The 21,938-nt window shown below is 39.8% G+C and overlaps 1 protein-coding gene across 8 annotated transcripts in view; it reads right to left on the bottom strand.

Moving 5' to 3' along the window:
- Positions 1 to 13,723, bottom strand: part of NBEAL1 (neurobeachin like 1) — a 77,620-nt gene extending 63,897 nt beyond the window's left edge. For 5 of the 8 annotated variants that reach the window (XR_011000889.1, XM_068196046.1, XM_068196050.1 and 2 more), the window contains exons 1-2: positions 13,540 to 13,664; positions 12,819 to 13,111 (exon numbers count right to left, since the gene is read on the bottom strand). Coding sequence is in view for 7 of the 8 variants with exons in the window: in XM_068196046.1 (XP_068052147.1) it covers positions 12,819 to 12,869 (51 nt within the window). In the remaining variant the exon portion in view is untranslated. Of the gene's footprint in view, positions 1 to 12,818; positions 13,112 to 13,539 lie in introns of all 8 variants that reach the window. The other 3 variants (XM_068196048.1, XM_068196051.1, XM_068196047.1) reach the window with 2 other exon arrangements.
- Between the last annotated feature and the right edge of the window lie 8,215 nt (positions 13,724 to 21,938).

Below are 21,938 nucleotides of genomic sequence, written 5' to 3'. Positions count from 1 at the left end.
AAAAAACCAAGCAAACAAAACTAACAAACAATGACAGAATAAAATAAACACATAAATCCAGAACCTCAAGTGGTGCACAGCTCTTCTCAGAGCATCTTTCCACAGCAATTACAGGAGTTATAAAGCATGGGAACCCCCTCCTCATTCTAGACTTTACCCTTCTCTGTGTCCCCAAAAACCACCTTCAGCTCAAGCAAGAAGTGTCAGAAACATTCAGACACAATTTACTTCACTAGCACTATTAATTAGATATAGAATGTGTTCAGGTACTGTGACAAGTGCCAAATAAAACCCTCAGCTAGATACCTTTCTTATCTGATTATTTGCTTCCGCTGACTTTACAGCATTTTCTTATTCACTTTTCCTAATTGTCTTATTTTCCCTTCTTCTGCTTGATTCTTAATCTCTCCCTCCTTCATAAACTTTCTTCTCCTTATCTCTGCTTTTATTCACTTTTCAATTATTGAAGTAATCACTCCCTTTTTCTGTTAAAAATTTGTCAAAACAGCACTATGTTCTGAAAATGTAATGTAGCCTTGTTCTCATGTTTAATATGCACTGAACTACCAAATGGTTAACTTCTCTTAAACACACCTACCAATTGTCTTCAACATGGAATTGCAAAACACAGAATGAAGGAAGCGGATGAGATAAAGAATAATTTCAAGATTTCCAAGCTACTCATTTAAGCTACAGAGTTTGTTGGATTATCAAAAGTAGGTGAGTATAGAATAGACATTTCTCAGGTTCAGACATCAAACATAATGAAAATCAACCCAAAAGTTAGACAAGAAGTAAGACTTGCTTAAAGAATGATTCAGAAGTAGTAGAAGACACTGTCTTCAGACAGCCCAGCTTTTCAGAAATGTTCACATGTTTAAAGCTTTAACTCTCTTGTACTTCACAGCAAGTAATTTTAGCTGCAAGCAAACTATTTCACAGGATCATAAAGTCAAGGGAAACCAGGATACCATTTTAGTAATTACAATAGAGCTCAGGCTACAAAGGACAAAGCAACTACAGGGAAGTAATGAACAGAAACACTGCCATATCCATGTGTCCATGCCTCTGATTATAATGGCCATATACATGTGCAAAAACTGACCTTAGGAGACTTTTCCTGTTGAACAAAATGCTTCTTCACTGGCATGAGAAACTTCTCCTTGAAATCCAACAAGAAATACTAGATTGATTCTATTCATATTCCCAAATTAAAACTGTTTGTTGACAGAGCTCAGGCTCATTCCTAATTGCTAACAGCAAACTTGTGCAAAAAAACTGTTTTTCCTGGTTACCATGAAAGAAGATGTGCAGATAACAACACTATCTGACTTAAAATTGTTTTAACAAAAGTCAAGGATGAGAAAAAGGGAAAGGTAGGGCAAAAGACAAAATTATATTAAATGCCTGCTTGCTCCTTTTGAATAATACAGCCTAAATGAGTTTCAAGCTTCTTTATCCTTGAACGCCAATGCCTTTGCAAAGCTATCAGTACAGACTGGGAATAACAGAACACTGGCAGACAAAATATGCAAGAAATAGCACTTATACAGATGGCAAGAGTAAACCACATGTTATGAAACAGCCAGAAGTTTTTGCCTACCTGTAGAGCACATACTGCTCAATTTGCTTTGCCACTAGAACTCCTCCTACTCCTGATGAAAACTAAGAACTGCTGTACTGTTCGATCATTCCTTGCAGCACACTGTTCAACCCAACTCCCTTCCATCTCAATTCCCTGCCAATTAATAATACATTATTCCAAGTTTTTCAAATAATCAGATTTTATATCAAAATACCAGGTAGCACTACTGTTATGTGCCAGTAGAAAACAGTTTATGCAATAGCTAACTCAGAGTCAAATCTAGAGATTTCCATCCAAGCAACATCACTAACTCAAAATCACTTGGACAAATGTTTTTTTAAAAAATCATGAAGGCAAAAAAGTAAACTAGATCACTTAGCAACATGAGAAACACAAAGAAATAGATCTCCATTATACACCAGCTAACAGAGACATGCCTCCTTTCCAGAAATGAACAAAAATGAAGACTTGTGAAGCAGAAGTTCAATCCAGGAAAAAGTGACAAAGTATTTAGCAAATGGGCTACAATTAAGACATTTCATTACAATAATGTTAGAAACAGAAGCTATAAACAGCTTTCAAAATTCAAATCTGACCCAGGTTTTCTTTTTTCTTTATTGGCAGCAATCATTCCAGGTCCTAGGCACCAGTCTCCTGTTGAAAGCTCCAAGAAAACCTAGATTTTACTGAAGCAGTTTTAGGAATGGAAACTGAAAATGGTAAATGTTACCCTTGGCAAAGTATATATAAATGTCCTAAAACACAGCTAAATATATACAACCTTTCTGAAGACCTGCCTATGTGAGTCAGATGCATCTTTCATTCTGCCAAACCAAAAGCATCATAGTTTAGAAGAAATAGAGTCTTTTTACAGTGGTTTAATATTCCAAGTTCATAATAAAACCAGGCAGTAAAACATGTATCAGCTGTTTTGTTTACACAGTGTTTTTTATGTATAATGCAATTATCCTACCCAGCATCGTTACCTTGAACTGAACTTTTTCTTGACATCAGCTGCCCCCACTTAATCTGGAGTTTAAACTTGGTGGAATGAAAAATGAAAAAGAATGTATTTCTGCTAAGTCCTCCCCCCCCACTAACCTTTGCAACAATCCTCTATTGTTCCACGACAGAAGTGGTAAACCATATTAACAGCAGAACACAAATTAACCTTAATTTAACATGAATACATTTGTGCTCTCCATTGCCAGATCAACTTTCCAAGCCAGTAGATGTTGCAATATGACAAATATCTGTGTTACTAGATGTCAGAAGAGAGCATCCCATGGGATCCATGCTGCTACTGGGGGCAACAAATCACAGAACTGCAACCTCAGTTCCACCTGATTCGCTATAAATTGTGAGCTACTACATTACATCCGTGGTCCTCCTAAGGAAGCAGTAGAACACCAGAATAAAGCATCATAAATATTCAGAAGCCTTGTTACCAGCAGAAGCAGCAAAAACTATGGAATGTATTTCCCCTCTTTGAAAATTACCCTTTTGTTTTCATTCTGCACAGAGGCAGCTGGAGGCTCTATGTCAGAAAACAGCTCCAGATTGTTTTCTGTGGTGCTGCTTGAAGAGGCACTTTTAAAGCACAGTTTACAAACCAACGCATGCTTTGATAATACACCACAAGGCTAAACTGTGATAAACCAATGTGAGGATTGGTATTCTTTTCCAGCCCCACCACACACACTCTGCAGACATTTCCTGTGAGATCAGCAAGAAATCAAGACAGATACTTTTGATTGGTGCAGCAGCAGTAAAAGCAGGAAGAAGCTTCTAAGTGTTAATAAAATATCTTTAATCAGTTACAACTTTCCAATTACTACAAGATAAAAAATTTTCCTGAAACCTTAAAGCCCTCTAAGTGACAAGCCTAAGCTTTTCATTTGTTTACCTGAAACCTGCCTAGCTTTTGTGCAGGACAAATTTATGTAACTTATTTGAATAATAATTCACATATAGAAACTGCATGCCTTAAAACTTCTGGAAGAGAATTTCCCCATGGCTTGAACTCCAAGAAGGTAAAATACAACTTAAGTGGCCATTTCTCTTCATAGTGATAAATGGAAACAACTTGAGTTTTAAAAAGTCTATCTTAAAGGTGTCATTGTAAGAAAAGTCAAAATCTGTGAAAAACAAAATAAAGAGCCCAGGAGTATAGCAGTTCTTTTGCTGATAGCCCCAGGTTTGCAGAGGCTGTGCTTCAGCTTCTGAGCTCAGCCCATTGTAATGAAGGCCTTTCAAAGTGCTATAGCAGTCACTCACATGCACTAATGCAAAGTAAGTCTTTTGTGCCTATTAAATCAAATGTAGCTCAGAGCAGCTGAAAGTGAAAGTACTTCCTTGTTCCTTCCCTTCCCTAAATACCTCTGGTTTTCATTAAAAAAACAAACAAATAACCCAAGCAGCACAATGACACACCACCCTTCAGGCCTCCATTTCCCTAAGATCTTGTCAGCACAGTAAGAGTTGCTCTAGCTCTTTACACTTTAAAAAAACACTGCCAGGACTGAGCAGTGGAGTGTTTCTAACAGGTACTGAAAATAACCTCAAAAACCACTCCAAACCATAACAAACTAAATCCATCTCCCACAGAACAGCCAGAGGAGGGTTAGGGTTTTTTTACTTTTTCAACATAGTTAGTACAATGCTAGAAAGAAAAGAAACATTTGCTAAACAAACCCATTGTACTGGTCCCCAGTATGCACTGCAATACCGTGACTGAACTCTGTCAAACAATTATGAAGATTCCCATGGAGTGTTAGCACTTGTAATACGGATGTATAAACTCCAGCAAGGCTCTTCTTACACGTGGTGGAGCTGGGAAACAAGCTCCCAGTTCACCACCTTCAGCAGTGAACCACGCTGAGGCAAAGCCCATAGCCCAGCGGGGATCTGCTCTGATGCCCTTCAGACACACAGGCTTCTCTAAGGCAACGAAGTGAAAAGAAACTACAGCCAAAATCTACACTAGCCTGGGACAGGCTCTTGTCTTTGATACACTAAATTGTCTGGAAATTACAAGAGCCTTTTCTAGTCTCTATGAAAACTGATTAAATTAATTATGAAAATGTTCTAATACACGCTTATTTTTCAGTCTATGCAAGAAGGTCACAAGAAATGTTTGAACCAGTATAACATTTTTTATATCCATTAAGAAGCCAGGTAGTACCAGTCTTACAGCTAGGAAATACATTCCCTTATGTATTTATATAAAGGATTTATTTTAGATTTAGTAGTAACTTCCATTTCTACTAAGGCTTCAGGCAAAGAACTGGAAGGGCAAAGCTCAGTAGGTTTTTATAGATATGTTCAGGAAGTATTAGTTGCTAAAAACAAAAGCTGGATCCACCCGAGGCTCTTTGCAGGGTCACATGCCATGCTCTAAAGGCAAAAATTCCCTGCAGGGCAGTTCAGAGTCCAACATCAGACAAGCCCAACTTGTTGGACAAGGCAGTTGTTTGAAGTGGTTAAATTTAACATGCAGCCATCAAACAGCCAGCCGGGTCTGACTCCTGCGCTAGCTTTCAGTCAACCTTCAGAGTGGATTGCAGCTTAGAAGCACAACCATAAAATCTCACTGGCGTTGGCATTATCAGAAATAATCCCCATCCCCGAGCATTTTATTTCAAATAAGAACAATCTTCTGGTGTCAAGGGTGAATTAGACTTACAAAATGTCATATTAGGAAACTAAAAATGAAACATTGCCTTTAGATCTTTAGTAAAGTGAGTTTACTGATCTTTAATTTAACAGAAGTAGTCTGCATAATGCAGAATTGCAGAACATTTCTCAACACTATTTGAAAGAAACAATTCATTTGGGAATTAGAAGATTTGTGTTAAGGGAGCTCTTTCCTCTTCATGCTTTCAGACATAAAAGGATACACTTCCAGCATGAGAATTCCTAGCAGCCTTTACTCTGCAATATGACACAGTGCTTATACTTTTTGTGAACCTTTCATATAAAGTGCCAAAACAAAATATGAAAAGCTTTGTTATAGCAGCAACACCGCAGTTAGAATTAGTAAAAGACTTAATGATAAACCATTGTAAACTGGCATAACTGCCTTGATAAATTCAATCAATCAATTCTAATTGATTGAGGAATCACCTTTGGGCTCAACTTTCCATTATAATCAAAATACTGATTTTTGAATCAGTGGATCCAAAAGAAGAAAAGCTCTTGGCAAGTAACGAAAAATCCCTGTTTTCAACATTCACACAAGCATTCTGTTGCATTTCCAGAATTAAAAACAAAAAGGGATGGAGTGGTGATGCTTTGTTTTATAAAAGGAAGGTGCAGTGAATCATGATAGAAACAACTATTTTGGGACAAGTTAAAAATTCTCCTTAGCATAGGGATTTATACCAGAATAAGCCTATAGCTGCCAATCATGATAAAATTTAGCTCACAAACTTTAAAGTCAAGTTTAATATTTTTCTTCCCATTTCAAAACAAAAAATATTTTTAATCTTCTAAAATTAAGATTTAGCCATAAATTAAAGATAATCTAAGCACTTTCATTAATTTTCCTTTTCACTTCAGATCTCCAACACAACTAGAAAACCAAAATGAAAGAATTTTCTTACTAAAATAGAAGTAAAGCCTCTCCTTTTCTTTCTCTTGCCTTTTTTATTGTTGCTGTTGTTTTTGAATGATGATACACTTACAGCCTTGTAGCTTGAAATTGGCATGTGGCTGATGCCATCCATGGGATGAATCTAATTAATGTGAACTCAGATTTTAATGTCTTCACATTAGACAGAAAGTGCCACTAGGCAAGCCCCATGCACAAGTTGGTATACCCTATTTCAGCCTTCTGGAGTCTACCACACAGAGCACTTATCAGGAATTTACCATACTGTAACAAATTACATTCTATTAACATTCTATTTTCCCATCAAATTTGGCATAGTGAACCAACTGGAAGCTTTATTTTAAGAACAAGAAGTATCCTAAATAATTCAAAGGTAACTAAAATAACATGATGTCAAAAGTCTACAGTGTCAAGATTAGCCTAAATTTAATGAAAATTCAAACTATACCTTATACAAGACTTTAACTCTTAATTGCTTATAAACTCCAAATTATGCCAGTATTTTACATGAGAAAAAGGCTGAATTTTAGCACAAACACACACAAAGTCAGCTTTTGCCCCACTTGAGTTTCTAACTTTCAATAGAGTGCAAGAGACAATACAAGTTTATCATGGACAGAAAGGAAGCAGGATGGTGCTACAACAGTAAAACGTCAGCCTATTTCACCATATCAACAGCTAAACATTGACTGGCCATGTCTTCCAGCAGATAAAGCTTGAGAATTGGAGTACAGCTTAGCAAAAAAAAGTCTGTGTTTGTTTCTAAGTGTCATGTGATTATACCAGATTAAACTAAAACAAATTTTTGTATCTTTAGCTATGGATTTAACTATTTGGTTTTGCCTCTGCAGTCTCACCTGGCCTTACTTAACATACTGAAGCTGAACTATACAATGAAGGTAAAATTCATGTATAGACTGAAGGGGTATCATTTAAAAACCCCAAATCCACTTTTCAAAAGCACACAGAAAAAAAAAAAAAAAACAACCACCTCAAAACACTCAAACACACTAAAAAAACCCCTCAAAAACTATGGCATAGCAGAACATGGGTCACTTGCCCAAAAGCTGTTTGTCGTCCACTGCACTTCTGCCAGTTCAGTTTTTAAATGATCAGCACAATTAACTAGAGCCAGATTTCTGTAAATAACTCATTTGTTTTCAATGCCCTGCTTTACTCCCAAGAGCTTTACCCAACCACTATGTATTTAATATCACTTATTCCCATTGCTTACTAAAGGCAAATATAAACCTCAATCATAAATTGGATTATGCTTTAAATATCAGAGAATGCATCAACATGCGCAATCATCTTACCAGCACAGAGAACTCATAGCTAATGTTAAGATTTGCAGATAGTTGGAGAAGCCTGAGATACCAAACTTAAGACAGGGTTTATGAGAATAAACAAATGCAGTTTTCATTTCTTGGTGTTCCCTATCGTATTTGCCATTGTCCTCCACTGCAGCCTCCCATTTAGTAGAAGATAAACTGGAAAAGTTAGACTTGAGAAAACTGGTGTTTTTTTAAAGAAAAAAGGTGCTTATCCGTACTGTTGAGATGTGCATGTTTTCATGTTTGTTCCCCTACTCACATGTAATTCTTTCAGCAAGAAAAGCTCAGTAATTAGAGAAGCTCTTCTACAGCAGCTGTTTAACCTTTCAGAAGCCTGTAAATATTTTAGCAGTATCTACTGACAACATTTGGATTCAGGCCTTAAGCTCCAATGCTGTTCAATGGGCAGCTAGCAAGCCTTTCTCTCATTTCAGAAATCAGCACAAACATACTGAATATTTGAGTTGATTCAGCAATATTCTTTTATAAGGACACACACCACCCCCAGATCTGCCCAGCTGAGCAAGATAAAAGCCGTAACTCAGACACACACAACGACACAGGTTTTTTTTAATTTTGCTCTATATTAGAGCATCAACACATAGAACCAGAAGCCTGTGTTTATAGCTTTGTGACATATCATTTCATTCCAGAGACACTCAATTCTTTAACGTCAATAAAAGCTTGATCGGAATTATTATTTGTTGGCATGTTCAGAACTGGATGTTTCTTACTGATTCTGTAAAGCACTGATCCACAAACCCATAGACATGTGGAAATTCTAACCTTAATGTTGGACACCACTAAAACCCTGAATCAAAATCATGGACAAACTTCAGACTCTACATTATTCAGTAGTAGCCACTACATATATGTACTGCCACATATATTGCAGAATAAGCAACAATAATTTCTTTGTAGCTTGTAAAAACTTATGGTTTTCTTACATCTTTGCATATTTAGATTTATCAGCTGGCTCACTGCAACCTGAAGTCTGCATTCGCTGTGTCGGTCTCTGTTCTGTGTGTGAATAACTACCAGCACAAGGTCACCCTGGCCCATAATTAAGGAAGGAAACAGCCACTCAAGAGACTGATGTCTCACATACTGATGTCAGCTATTTATATGAGAAGTTCTATATTTATAAATATCAGAATTATGTTAGTTCTTGGACTAGGAGACATCTCTTTAAATAGCAGTTAATTCAGAATTGAAGACCAACTGTTGTTTCTCTCTCTCCATTCTTAGCTCGGCCTCTTGAATAGAGACAGAACAAATATATTTTTGCCACCACAAGGCCACAAATGACTTGTGACATGATCTTCTACAAGTTACACTCCTTAGGAATGCAGAAATTTACTTAAAACACTCTAGAAAAGATATCTTATACAACAGTTCCTTACAAGACTTTACTCACTAGTTTCAGCAGAAGCATGAATTTACATGACAGTGAATTATGAAAAACTACTTTTACTGAGCATTTAGTTTGCTCAAACATTCATCTAACTGTAAGCTGAATACTTCTTTATCAAATCTAACAAAGGCAATATATAGCAATGTGATCTGCATCACTGACAAGTCAGCAACTGCACAAGAAGGAAGACAAGGGCAAGCCAAGTCAGGATGAGATCACATTTGGGATGCAATGGTCAGTGTTTCACATGGGGCTTACAATTCAATGTCAATGATTATCATACTCTTGTTGAATTACATGCTTGTCACCACAATAAAGCATAATTTGGCTAAAGGCACATTTCTTTGAGAAACAATGTTACAATATTACATGAAAAGTTATTTATAATATATAGATATCCCTCACTGTGCCAGAGAGAAAACTACATTTATCTCAATTCAATCCGATTTTTTAAAAACAAATGAGAGGTAGAGCACAAGGTTAAGAAAGCACATTTAAAATAACAGCTTATGCACAGGTCTGCTGCTCTTAACACAGCAAGGGATGTGACTCTCTCAGCTCCCTGCATTAGTGAAGACCAGATCATTATGATCAGCTAACACAGAGTCCCGACTGTATCAATGGCACTAAGGCTGAATGTTCCCTCTTGAAAATGAGAAACACAGGCTCCAAACTGAGTGAAGAACATTCACAGCTTTCCCTTCAAATCATTGTGTCATCTCACAGGAAAAGGCAGTGTTTAAATTAAATCAAGGCTAGACTGAAGACAAGAGTGTAAGAAAAAGCTCAGAACCACTGTAGTGTCATGAAAACTGATGTGAACATGGCATTTAAGTGCTTGCATTATTGCCTTTGAAACACCTTTTGAAGGCAACTAGGATCTCTTATTTTCACAGACTAGAAAAATCTCCATATAAAAGGCTATCTGAAAACTTTCTGAATAAAATCCAAAATATCAGAAACCCTGACATCCTTTATGTCTGAGTCTGAAATACCTACCAGAACAATTGGAAATGAACTACATATACTTAAAATCTTACAGATAGGACAAGAGGTTGAATCTCTTTAATTTGAATCTGCAGCAAAAGTTACTTCAGAGGATTATGAAACAGAAATAAATGTTCTATACTGATATATAATTAATATTTAATAAAAGGTTAATCAACCAATATTATAATAGTAATAGCAATATTACCATAGTAATATTGCAGCCATGACAGTCTAATGTTACAAGACAAAACTGGTAGATTACCTCTGTCACATAAACCCAAAGAAGCCACAGACACACATGAAAGCATGTCCTTTTCTTCTACCTCATGGAGCTCTACTCCTGCTGTACACTTACATTAGTATTTTCAGGTATCTGCTGTGTATGCACTTATATAAGAAGTGTTCTATGCTCCTCTGTAGGTTATTGAATGCTTTCAACTGGCAATCAACCAGAAAAAAATTTTGCTTTCTATTCTACACAATTCAATTATCTTAAAAAGCTCATTCCAACATTTGGATGAGAAGACAGCAGTTTACATCCATATCAATATTTGAGTAAAGACATAGTACATTAACAGTTCATTGAACAGAAAAAACCCCCCAACCACGAAAACCATTTGAAACTGTAAATCATCCGAAAGTTACATCCTTAACAAGGCACTCTTTGCAGAAGCTTTAACATTAACAAATTGAAAAAAAGAAAAAAAACGCAAAACCAACAAAAGACTCAAGACAAAAACAGACTGTGAATAATACAACATGGTGGTAACAATCCCAGTGACTCAAATCTAAATTTTACTAAATCTAATGAAGTTTTAAACTGCTTCTGTGCAACATCAGAAGTACTGTAAATCAAATGTGGCTACTACTTTCATCTGTAACAGCAGACTGCAATCTGTAGCTTTTAGGGAAACAGAAGGAGAAAAAAATCCAAAAACAAATCCCACCCTTAGATTAGAAACTGCTTGATGACAACAACTGAATACCAACTAAAACCAAACTCTTGCAGACACTCAAACATTATCTTAAAAAAAATTCAAAATTTTTTTTTAAAACCACAAAAAAAAAATCTCACCACAGCAACAAAAAAACCCCAGAAAAATTAAACCACCTCATACATAGACTGCTCCTGCAAAGGCCCTGATTAATGCTACTATCTGCCCAAATCTCCAATTCCTCAACTGCAGAAAAAGTAATGAAAATGGAGAAATGCGTTCCTAATGTTACTTTGTACAAAACTAAGTGTTGCAACCGACACCTGATGCTGCCAGAGATGTGAAGGGATCACAAAGAACAAGAGTCATGACCCAGGATAGATGGTAAGATGGTCACACAGCATTACGTAGCACTTGAAAGCTGTGAAAAGCCTTGCTGCTTTAGCACAGGGTGCTGTATTTAAAAGATTACCATAAACGACCCGATTATCAAAAGACAAGACTATTAGCAACAACTGGAAGCATCACAAAGGAGTAGCTTGGATTTCACTGTTTCTGTAGCTAACAAGGCTGCAAAAGCTTAAGCCACATATTTGGGATTTGTGGCACAATAAATTCCTACCTTACTCAACTATAACTCTCTAGCCATTTTGCTAGTTTGAAGAATTTGCAAGCAAAGAAATTCAGAACTTGGCTCATCTCTGCGGCCTTAGTGTCTCCCAAAGCTGAGTCAAGTCTGGATTCTCTGAGTGTATTCCAAGTGCATTTGCTCCTCACATCGATGAACTCACTGGCAAAACATCCATCTTCTCCAGTGCTACTCCACTTCCTACTGCCATTATCATTACTACACTGGTTTAAAAGGCAAAGGTTCAACCCAGCAGATCACCCACACAGGGAGCAGTAAGAGCTGATACCACACTGTTATGCTTGCACCAGCTTTAACAACATGCAGATGATTAATGCTGCACAGAAATTAGGAAACAGTACAATTAAGACAAGTACTTTGCGCACTTGTGTTAAATGGTCTGTACTTAACATCTCACATTCTACGCTCCTGCGATGGGCATTCTCTAGAAATGAAGTGGCAAGAACAAGGGAAGGACTGTTCTACCCTTAATGTCCTACTGGATTGGAGACTTAAAAGAAACTGAAATACAAACGAAGCATGAGACTGCAAAAACACAAAACAAAACCAGAGTATAAGGCCATCAAAAGCTACCCTTACCACTGAGCTCCCGTATGACAGCAGATCAGTCCTTTCCTCCACCTTTACAGCTGTTTTTTGTATGCTATTTATTTTACAGCTACCTATTCCAATAATCTGCAATCCAATTTCTCTACATACTCAGCACACCCGGCAGCAATTACAACATGTGCTTTAAACACAATAATTGCTTTACACTATAAAATGCAAATGGAGGCAGGACAGCATTTTTGTATTATTTCTGCCAGGTAAAGGAAATTCATTACTAATGGAGTATGTAGATATTATGGCAATAGCCAGCAAAGGCAGACTCTGAAGCAACTTCATAAATCTGCTCTTTGGGAAGGGTTTTGCTAAAAGAATTTAAATAAAACTGAAGCTGTTCAGAAATCAGTAAGTAAAAAGCTAAATACTAGGCAGCACTGAATTAAATTAATACAGTACATCTTAACTGCTATAAAATGAAGAATTATGTAAACGTATGCATTCACATAGCTAAAATATATAGCTACAATAACTGCTTAAACTGACCCACGAACACTGCAATTCTCATCTCAAGCATAAAAAAGACCAACCTGAACAGAAAATCATGGGATGAGGCTGTAAATAGTCCAAGAAGTGCAATTACATCCTTTCAGAAGCTAATAATGTCTATGCAATTTCCAAGAAAAAAGCTGTTACAATTTAAATACCCGACTACCAAACAAGAGAGGATAAAAGCAAACAAACACAAATATTTACCTTATTGCAGTAAAGCATCCAAAGCTCATACAGCCTCTCTCGGGATGCCATTCCTCCCCTTCCTCTTCCCGTCGATCCCAGCTACTTTTCTCTTCAAGATCCTACCATGCTCAGTTCCCAGGTGCTCTTTCCACAGTTTTGCTTTATTATTAGTTATATCATAACCCGAGAAGAAGCCAAGGAACAGGGTCTCAGTCTCTCCTTTTCCAGTAAACAACGAAGTGCAACCCAAGCGACTGCAGACAAGTGTCAAGCATGTCCGTTCTTCGCCAGCGCCGCTTCGGTGCTAATCTCTGAAAGTGAAAACATACCCTTCAGGCCTTTGGCGGAGGGAGGAAAACAAATCCGCACTTAAAGCCCACAGACAACCTGGGGACTCGGGCGGCGGCAGGTCGCACCGCTTTGCTCTCTGACTCTACTCCCGGTGACGGAGAGCTCTGGAGATCAGGGTTCGTGGCGCTTTCCCGCTTGTGCGGGGGGGAAGCCGCAGGGCTGCCGAGCGGTGCCGCCGGAGCCCCGGGTACCGCCGCTCCCGGCCCGGCAGTGACAGCCGCTGCCACCGCCCTTCTGCCCCGGCCGCCGGGCTCCGCGGCCGCTCCGGCCCCCGGCGGGCCCCGCAGGCCAGCGGCTGCCGGGCAGAGCCGCGGGGCGCGGGAGGAGCCCCGCAGCCGCGCCGCCGCCCGCTCCCGGCCGGGACCGGCCGCCCCGCGCCGCCACCTACCGCGCCCCGGCCTCCCCCGGCTCCCGCCGCGCTCCCGCGGCCTCTCCCGCAGCCTACCCGGGCCGCGGCGAGTGGCTGCCGGGCAGGAGGGGCCGAGCCTCGCCACATCGTCCGCCCCACCCGCGCTCCCGCACACGCCCCCGGCCGCGCCGAGGGGCGGGGAAGCCGCGGGCGCCATCTTGGCAGCGGGCGGGGCAGTGGCCGCCCGGGGCAGCCGGGGCGGGGGCAGCGGCGGCGGCAGCGGCAGAGCCGTGGCGGAGGAGGCGATCCGCAGCCTGCGGCGCCTCCCGCAGAGCCGGCGGTCCCTGCTGGCCTGCGCTCCTCGGCTGCGCCAGGAGCGTGCCCGTAAAGAATCAGCATCCCCATGCTATGGAGCTCAGGAAACCTCCGCACCGCTTTGCTTCGCTTCATAAGTAATAAAGGTCACCAAGCACATACACGTGTTTTACCTGTGCTCCGGAGAGGCCTACCAGCGTAGCCTTCGGAGCATGGATATATCCATACAGCCAGCCTGCTGCCCATGTAAGGCAGCCCCCTACCTTGTATGCAGAGTTTGCATAGGACTAAGGAACCAAAGTTAGATTTCATCAAAAAAGTTAGATTTCCAAAGGAGAAATGCAAAAAGATCCCTCAGCCTGCGAGTGGCCCTGCCCAGCACAGCGGCCTGTGCTGACGCAGCCGAGGCACCACACTCCAGTGAAGGATTTTCCTCCTGCTCCTTCAGTAACAGGATCTTCTTGGCATCACTCCCGGGGCGCTCCCTGGGGAATGGGCTTCCCTCCGTGTCCTCCTGCTCCCCTGGGAAGTGAGGCTGGACGTTAATGTTGTTTCAGACTCCAAAGCAGGGAGGAGGCGGTTTAAGGAGACATGGGACATCTCTCTAGCTTGATGGGGAATCAGAGTTCTGCAACTTTTGGCCACAGCCCTGGTCCTCCTGCCACTGGATCATCTCCTCACTTGGGTTTGTACAGCTTCATGCAATAAAGCATCGCTACTCATTACACAGTTGATTACTTTCAAGGGATTTTCATACCTTTGCAATGATTTAATACAATGTTTGGAAATCCTTTGCAAAGGAATTAACTGTGCAATATCATTGTAGTGTCTGCTACATTAATTTTTTTCTAGGGATGGATAAGTATCAGCAAGAACCCAAAGACAGATTGAGATACCTTCCTGCAACAGGCTTTTGCATAGTTGTCTTGTTTTTAGAATATCAGTGAAGTTTCCCTGCAGAAATTTAAGAGCTAATTTGTGCTTAATGTTGTTTCATGTGGATCACCACTGTGGGAGTGGTAGAAGTATCTTTTACTGCAATATCTAAACATAGTATGTAGCACGGATGGAGGGACACTGACAAAAACGAGACTGTAAAATTATTTTTAGTTGTGTGATACAAGTGCTCTGATACTTGATGCTAACCGCAATATTCTGCTGCCTTGAGGATGTAACATAATTTTTTCCATCAAGAAAAAAATAGGAGCTTAAAGTGTAGCTCTGTCCCCAGGGCAGGATCTGCTGAGCTTAAACAACCCTGGTCCCCCTTCGGTGAAATGGGTCTAGGAAAAAAAGAGAGCCTGCCTCCTCCCTGAGTGACTTACCTCAATGCTTGAGTTGCTGCTGGGAGCTCCTCCCTGACAGCCAACCTGCATCACCTTTCTAGCAAATGCAAGCCACTGCTATTAGGCCCTTCTGCAGTAATTCGATGAAAGGAAGCTCTTTCTAGCCAGTCTTTTGAGTTACAAACTCTGATCACATTTGTTTGCAGCCTTTTCTAGACTAAACAACAGCTTATTTCAAATTTCTCTTACAACTTACTCCTTTTGAAGAAGTCAGGCCCTAAAAAGCCATGTAAAAATCCCAATTCTCCCTCAGATATTGCTCTGCTTTTTTGCATTACTGACTTCTGTAAGAGCAGTTGCTCCTACACACACCAGTCCTGCAACAGCCTTCAATGAAGCAATAAAAAACCATCCTCTGACAGAAATGGGAGACTTCTCCCTGGCTAAGTGCGGCCACCCCCGTAATTCGAATGCTCCCAGACTATAAAGCAGCCATTTTCCACTCTGCTGGAGTTGTAGCAATGTAGTTATTTTAGTGGGCCTAGGCAATCAGTGCTGCTTGTGTAGGCAGTTCTTGCCTTATGTAGGTGCTCTAGATGGAAAGTAAAGCATTTGTGATTTGCAACAAAACAGTCTGTTCCTGTGTCATTCAGGGTGAGTGGTCTCCTGGTCTGACCTTCTAGAGTTTTTCCTAAGCCAGGAAGCTCCCTGTAAGGTGGTTGAGGTGGCTTTGGGGTGTCTGCATCACTGGGTATATGTCAAGTTGAGTCTCTCCCTGTACAGACAGACATTTAGTATTTGCTATGAGTTTTTTCTTACATAGATATATGGGCAATAATGGGAGAGGTCAGTGGAAAAAGGTGGGTTACAGGTTTGTCTCTGCAGGTGGAGTATAATTCCAGGTGAATTTATATTTCAGTGTACTTACCTACACGAATACTCAGCAAAGGATATGGAAATCAAAGAATGGAGGAAGGTGTAAAGAGAAGCTTTGCCAGCTATGGATGAGTACTTTAAAATGTGTTTATGGATTGCTGCAGCTGTGAGATAATTGTTAGACTTTTCATTGCCTGCTCTTCCATAATTATATATCAATTATTTCATGGACCTTAAACAGTCAGGTAGGCAGTGTTCATTAGTATTTCATTGTCCCTTAGCTGCTGTCTTGTGGTAACTGTTTACAGCAGTGGTTATTTCTCATACTTTGTTTATTACTTGTGGGTTTTAATGTCTTTCATCAGGAGCCGTAAATTAGTAACTCAGTCATTTTACTGTGTAGTGAACGTGTTTGTCAGCCAGTCCAGGTAACAGAATGGGTAGAAAGAAGGGTGTGGATAAGGAGAAGGCATTAATTTTGTGTTGAGGAAAGATTTAACAAAGAAATGGACTACACTGGATTGTAGTCCAGGAACCTCTGAAGTGGCAGGAAAAGCCACATACCTTATAATATTACTTTTGCGAAATAATGCTTATTTTCTGTGGATTCAAATGAAACAGGCAAAACTCTGTATTTGACTTTTAGATATTCTCAGGCCTGTTATTTGGCCCTAAGGCTTCTACTGAAACCAAGCCCCAGACCAACAGAAATCATACGGAGATGAATGTATGGCAAAGCTTTTAGCTGAGCTTTTTCTTGATGTCTTAAAGCTAATGTTTTGTTTACCAACAATAAAGACCTGAAATAGAAATGGATGTAGAAATTAGCTTAGAAAGGAACCTGCCCCTCAATTATTACACTTTTTTTTTTACAAACATGCTTTTGCACAGAAGCAATGAGTAATCTTTACAGTGTAAGTAAACAAATGGCCTTATGGTTGCATGTAAAATTTCCGTTATCAAAATAACTTTTGCTGAATGTAAAGAAATAAGATTTTTGCATGCTAGTTTCTGGACATTGAAGCCAAAATAACTTGCAATGGGATGTGCTGTGGCTATTGGAAGAGGCAAGCTGATCCTTGCAAGATTCCAAGGTCTCTGTGATGACATTTTGCTGGGGATGATTTGAATTTCTCTGGGTATGATTGCCAGATGAGTTTGCAATTATTCTGTTAGTTAAGTCAGCAAACCTAATGTTTCATTTTCTTTCTGTTATTATATTCACTTTGTAGCACAGGTAATTCAGAGCTTGTTAGTTATTCATAAAATTTGAAAATCAGAAGGGATTTGTTTGCCCCTTGACATATAAACTGGTATCTAGGGATTTTAGTTAGTTTCTTTCAAAGTGTTGGAGACTGGCCACAGCTAAAGCTGGAAGGTGATGGTCTGGCTAATAGCATTAAGTCCCCCTGCCTGCCCTGCTTTCAGATATGCGGGGTTAAGCCATTCACCAGACTTAAATTCAGAAAGGAATTTACCCTAGGGTAGCCTGGGACCCTGGTGAGTATTTTTGTCCTTGTCTGTCCTTTCGGCTTGTTTCCACAGAGGGCCTTCAGTATGACTCTACCTTTGTCAAAGGCTCAGGCACTGACTTAATCTCTTCTGCTCCCTTTTTAGTAGTATGGGCTCCCTTAAGTTTGCAGCTGTGCTAGGAATGTTCTTGTGGGGGTACCTCTTAAAGACCCTTTCAGACTAAATACACAGTAGATGTTTATATGCTTTGATCTGCCTAGGTTCTTAAACAAACAGCGAGAATTCGAGATGAGTGTTGAATTTTAGGACTGCCCCTCTCCTCTGCTGTCATTTAGATTAGCTATGCAAGAGCTAACATGTAGATTTGTGCTACAGCTGTCTTTCTTTTGCAAATGCTTGAAGACACCAGTTGTTACTGCACAAGATTGCATCATAAAATTTTTCTCCTTCCTTCACCAAACTGACTTCTCACTCAAAGTAAGCCATCCTTTTCTGTACAGTCTCAGTGCCAGGGATCAGTGAAGTTAGCATACTTGCACTTGAAATTATTCAGCTTTAGTTAAGAGGGTATTTATTGAATTATTTCACTATGTTCCAGTGCTCAGCAGTATGGATCAAGTATGATTCCTGAAAGCAATCAGTGTGTCAGGAAAAAAACAACATAGCATCAACTAAGTCTGAAGGATGCATAGGGGTTAATAGTCTCTCTTGAGCTGTTTGAATTTAATTCCCTCTTAGCTGAGCAGGGTAAGGCTGTCTCAAGGATGTCTGCTATAGCAACTTGGAGCCTAACTTCTCTTGGTTTGGGGAAGAAGGCAAATGAAGGGAAGTAACTAAGGGAAAATCGGCTTAGGAAAGCTCTAACTTTGACTAGAGGCAGGGTTGCAAAATATTAGTACCACAGCCTCCTGAAAGTTAGATGTTGGTTGCAAACACACTGCCTGCTTTTGAGTGGGATGTGAAACCAAAGGTGTGCCCATGTGAATATCCCAGGGACTTGGCTAGCCTAACTCCTGAGCACAAAAAGGGTATAGAGACCTGAATGATGGCTACTGTTGTAAAACTTGAAATGGAGTTTTAAAGATTCTGCAATGGAGTGTAAACAGTGTGGTGTTAGAGTATGTGAGAGACTGGTGGGGGCCCACTTGCACACTGAACTGGTTGTAGGATCTTTAATATAATGGGTCTCTCTTTTGGTTCCTAACCCCAGGCCCAAGGGAAACCAACTATTTCTGTGCTGTGGAGGGTCAACATGAGTTCATGCCTCCAAATGGTGTGAGGTCCTGGCTAAACAAAAGAGCACAGTGTAGGCCTTGAGCTGGAAGTAGAAGCAATTCAGTCCTGTGCAGAAATCTGGATTTAATGCCAAATGGTAGCAGGAACTATTGGGCACCAGGACTATTTGTTTGTTTGTTGGGTGTTTATTAATCATGAAGTGAATAAGCAACTGAAAGATTTATTTTGCTATCTGTAGCATTTAAAATAGTCATTGCTAGAAATAATTTTTATTAATAAACTTGGTAAATACTGTAAATGCTTTGCTCTGTCTTAAACTGTCCAGTGTCACAGCTGGAGGATTGGTATGCATCATTTCCATGATGACACTGTTTGCTGTCAGCTTGTCCGTGTACTCACAGAAGAAATACTTCTGTGAAGGCCATTGCTTTTATGGGGCAACTCAAGATGAACCTGTAATCAATTCAAGCATGGAGTTAGCCCATGGGCTCAATTACAGGTGGAGTTTGGGATTTTCATAATGATAAATGAAGAATTTTTTCTCTGAGGTCTGAAAGTTGTTGTTGTTGTTGTTTTTGTTTTTGTTTTTGTTTTACATTGAAGCCTATGCAGTGCTGGCAATCAGGAGAGATTCCACCTTCAGGAAGTATTGATGGCCTGTGTAGTTGGGACATTCATAGATCATCCAGCAGCTGGTTTCCACTTTATCAGGAGTTGAGGAAGGCATGCAGGTCTGATGGGTCTGTGGTGGTGTCACAGGAGAAGCCCTCAAAGAAAGACATCTGGTATAAAATAAAAGTACTCCCAATCACACTGGAAAGTATTTGAAAACTGACTGGGTTTTGCCTAGGTTGTACAAAGCAATCCAAAGACTGCAAGGGTCCATAGGGACACTTCTACTGAGCCCTAAGACTAGCAAAGTCCTTATATCCATTTTCTATAGGATGTGCAGATCATTACTGCTGTCTTCCTTTCTCTAGTACTAGAGAATGGTGGATGTCCCTTTAGGACTCTGGAAGTGGGAAGCAACTGTTAGCATTATTTCATGATGAAAGTATCCTGTTAGCAGCCTTTTGACAAGTTTTTGAGATAATTTGGAGAAAGTGAAAACCCATTTGCTCTTTGATAGCTCCGTGGATGACTTCTGTTTATCACAAATTCATTCAGCTTTGTGCCCATCTTCTGCTCCCAGTCCTGGGTTCCTAGAAATCTTTTCTAATGTAGAAAGCAGACAAAGGAAGGAATAATTCTGCTATATCTGAATCGTGCTGAAGCTTTCACATCTCTTAATGATACTAGAAAAAAAAAAAAGACTCTTCTGTCCAACCCAAATAAGCCCACTGAGCACTTTAGGTCTGCTGGACTGCCAATCTTAGCAGCAGTAAAATCAAGTTAGAAATATTAAATTCGGTGGTATTGTTTGGTGATATTCCTTACATTTGTTTGTTATAGGTTCTTTCAACCTTATTTTCCTGACATCTTAAAAATCTAAGATGATATAAACTTTAGGTCTTTTTCAGAAGTTGAAAAACTAAAAGGGAAATTAGCCAGACAGAAAACACAACCAAAGTATTTTTTATGTGTAACTGTTTTAGTATTTGAAATCTGTCAAGCACACTACAGGCTTTCTTTAGTAAAACTATTAGAGATAGATAATATAACAACCACTTGAGGTTTCCTCTCTGCATCTTTTGTTGGTAGACCAACTAAAGATGTTTGCAAGTGTACTTGCGTACAAGAAGCCATACCCATGCTAGGCTGTTTGGCTGTTTTTATCTTTGCTATATTTGCTTGGATCTAACTGTTACACCTTTTCTCTCATACTTGCCTTCCTTTTATCTCCTTCCACACCCATCTTTGAACTAAACTTCACAAATTTTATTAATGGGCAGTGCATTTTCATGTTTCTTGCTCATACTGCATGAAGGTATTTTGGGTCTTTTTGTTCACTGGCTTCTTTTTCAACCAAAATGCTACTTGTTTTGGGCTTTCTTGCACGTCTTTCACTATGAGTCTTGTATGGTGATTTCATGAAACTACAAAACTTTAGGGACAAATCTTTAGCTATTTGCTATTACACAGCTCTAGTTGTGATTCTAATGGCTGCTGTAAATAGTATCACTATTGTCAGCCTCTCTCTTGGAGGTGCTTCCTCAGCCAGGAAGTTGTACCCTTTAACACTGAATGCAGACTGAGGGAAGAGTGTGCTTTTAGTCCAGCATTTGTCTCTGAATACCAGTATGCTTTCTTTGTATCAAAAAAAACTTCTTCCTCATGGTTAATGCTAAGCAATATGAATTCACTTAGAGGAAGAACTTCTGTGTAAAGGCCTGTGCTTGTATTTGTCAAAGATCTTTGTCAAGCTCAGAAGTGTTACACTTTTTTTTTTTTGGTTCTGTGATCATGCTTGCTTTGTGGAGCAGGTTTGTCTTTTGGATGCCACATGGTCCTTCACAGATTAATACAGTGGACACTGGACTTGGTAATGAAGTTTGGAACTTGAGAGATCTTGAACTTGAGTAGGGCAGGTGTATGTAAATTCCTTATTGGAACAAATGTAGAGCAGCCATCATGGGTTAGATACTACATCCAGCCAAGTAACTTTCAGGAGTAGGCACTGAGGGAAGGGTAGATATGAAGCAAATATATATGACATTTCATTCAAATTTCAGAATCTCAAGCTGTTTTAGCTCAAGAGGTTTTATGAGGAGGAGGTTTCTTCTCTCTTTTTAAAAACTCGCAGTGGATTTGTCTTCTAAGTATTCATCCAACTTCTTCTTGAATCCTGTTCCTAGGACCCTATGCCACAGATTAACTGAGCACTGCAGGAAGGGCTGTGGGTTGATCTTAAACTCTGGAGCCAGAATATCTTGTTAGACAAACATTATCTGTGTTCTGAGGAGTGTGGTTATTTCCATCTGTTGCAGGTGCCCTCAGTCAGTATGCTGTTATGACAGCTGCTTTTACATGGAGATTGACTGCTTTTGCACCTCAGGAAAACTCGAGCATAGGGGTAATCTGAAAATAGTGGTGTTTTTATAGAGAAATACAGCCTGCATGCCAGCAGCTGTAGTGCCTGCTACCAACCTTAAAGCAAGCTGTAGGAGCCTAGACGACTTGGTAGTGAAAACTTGTTCATAATGTCTCCTTGAGATTCTCTGAACATTTGCAAACAAAAGCAAGTGCAGCCTCTCAGTGGTCCTTAAAAACTAGGACCATCCCTGTCTCAGGTGGAAAACTTTGGAGAAGTTT

The sequence above is a fragment of the Anomalospiza imberbis genome, chromosome 7 (assembly GCF_031753505.1).
Source record: "Anomalospiza imberbis isolate Cuckoo-Finch-1a 21T00152 chromosome 7, ASM3175350v1, whole genome shotgun sequence".
In the NCBI taxonomy this organism is placed as follows: Eukaryota; Metazoa; Chordata; class Aves; order Passeriformes; family Viduidae; genus Anomalospiza; species Anomalospiza imberbis.
Note: the sequence above shows the minus strand (reverse complement) of the source record. Positions and strands in the feature narration are given on the sequence as shown.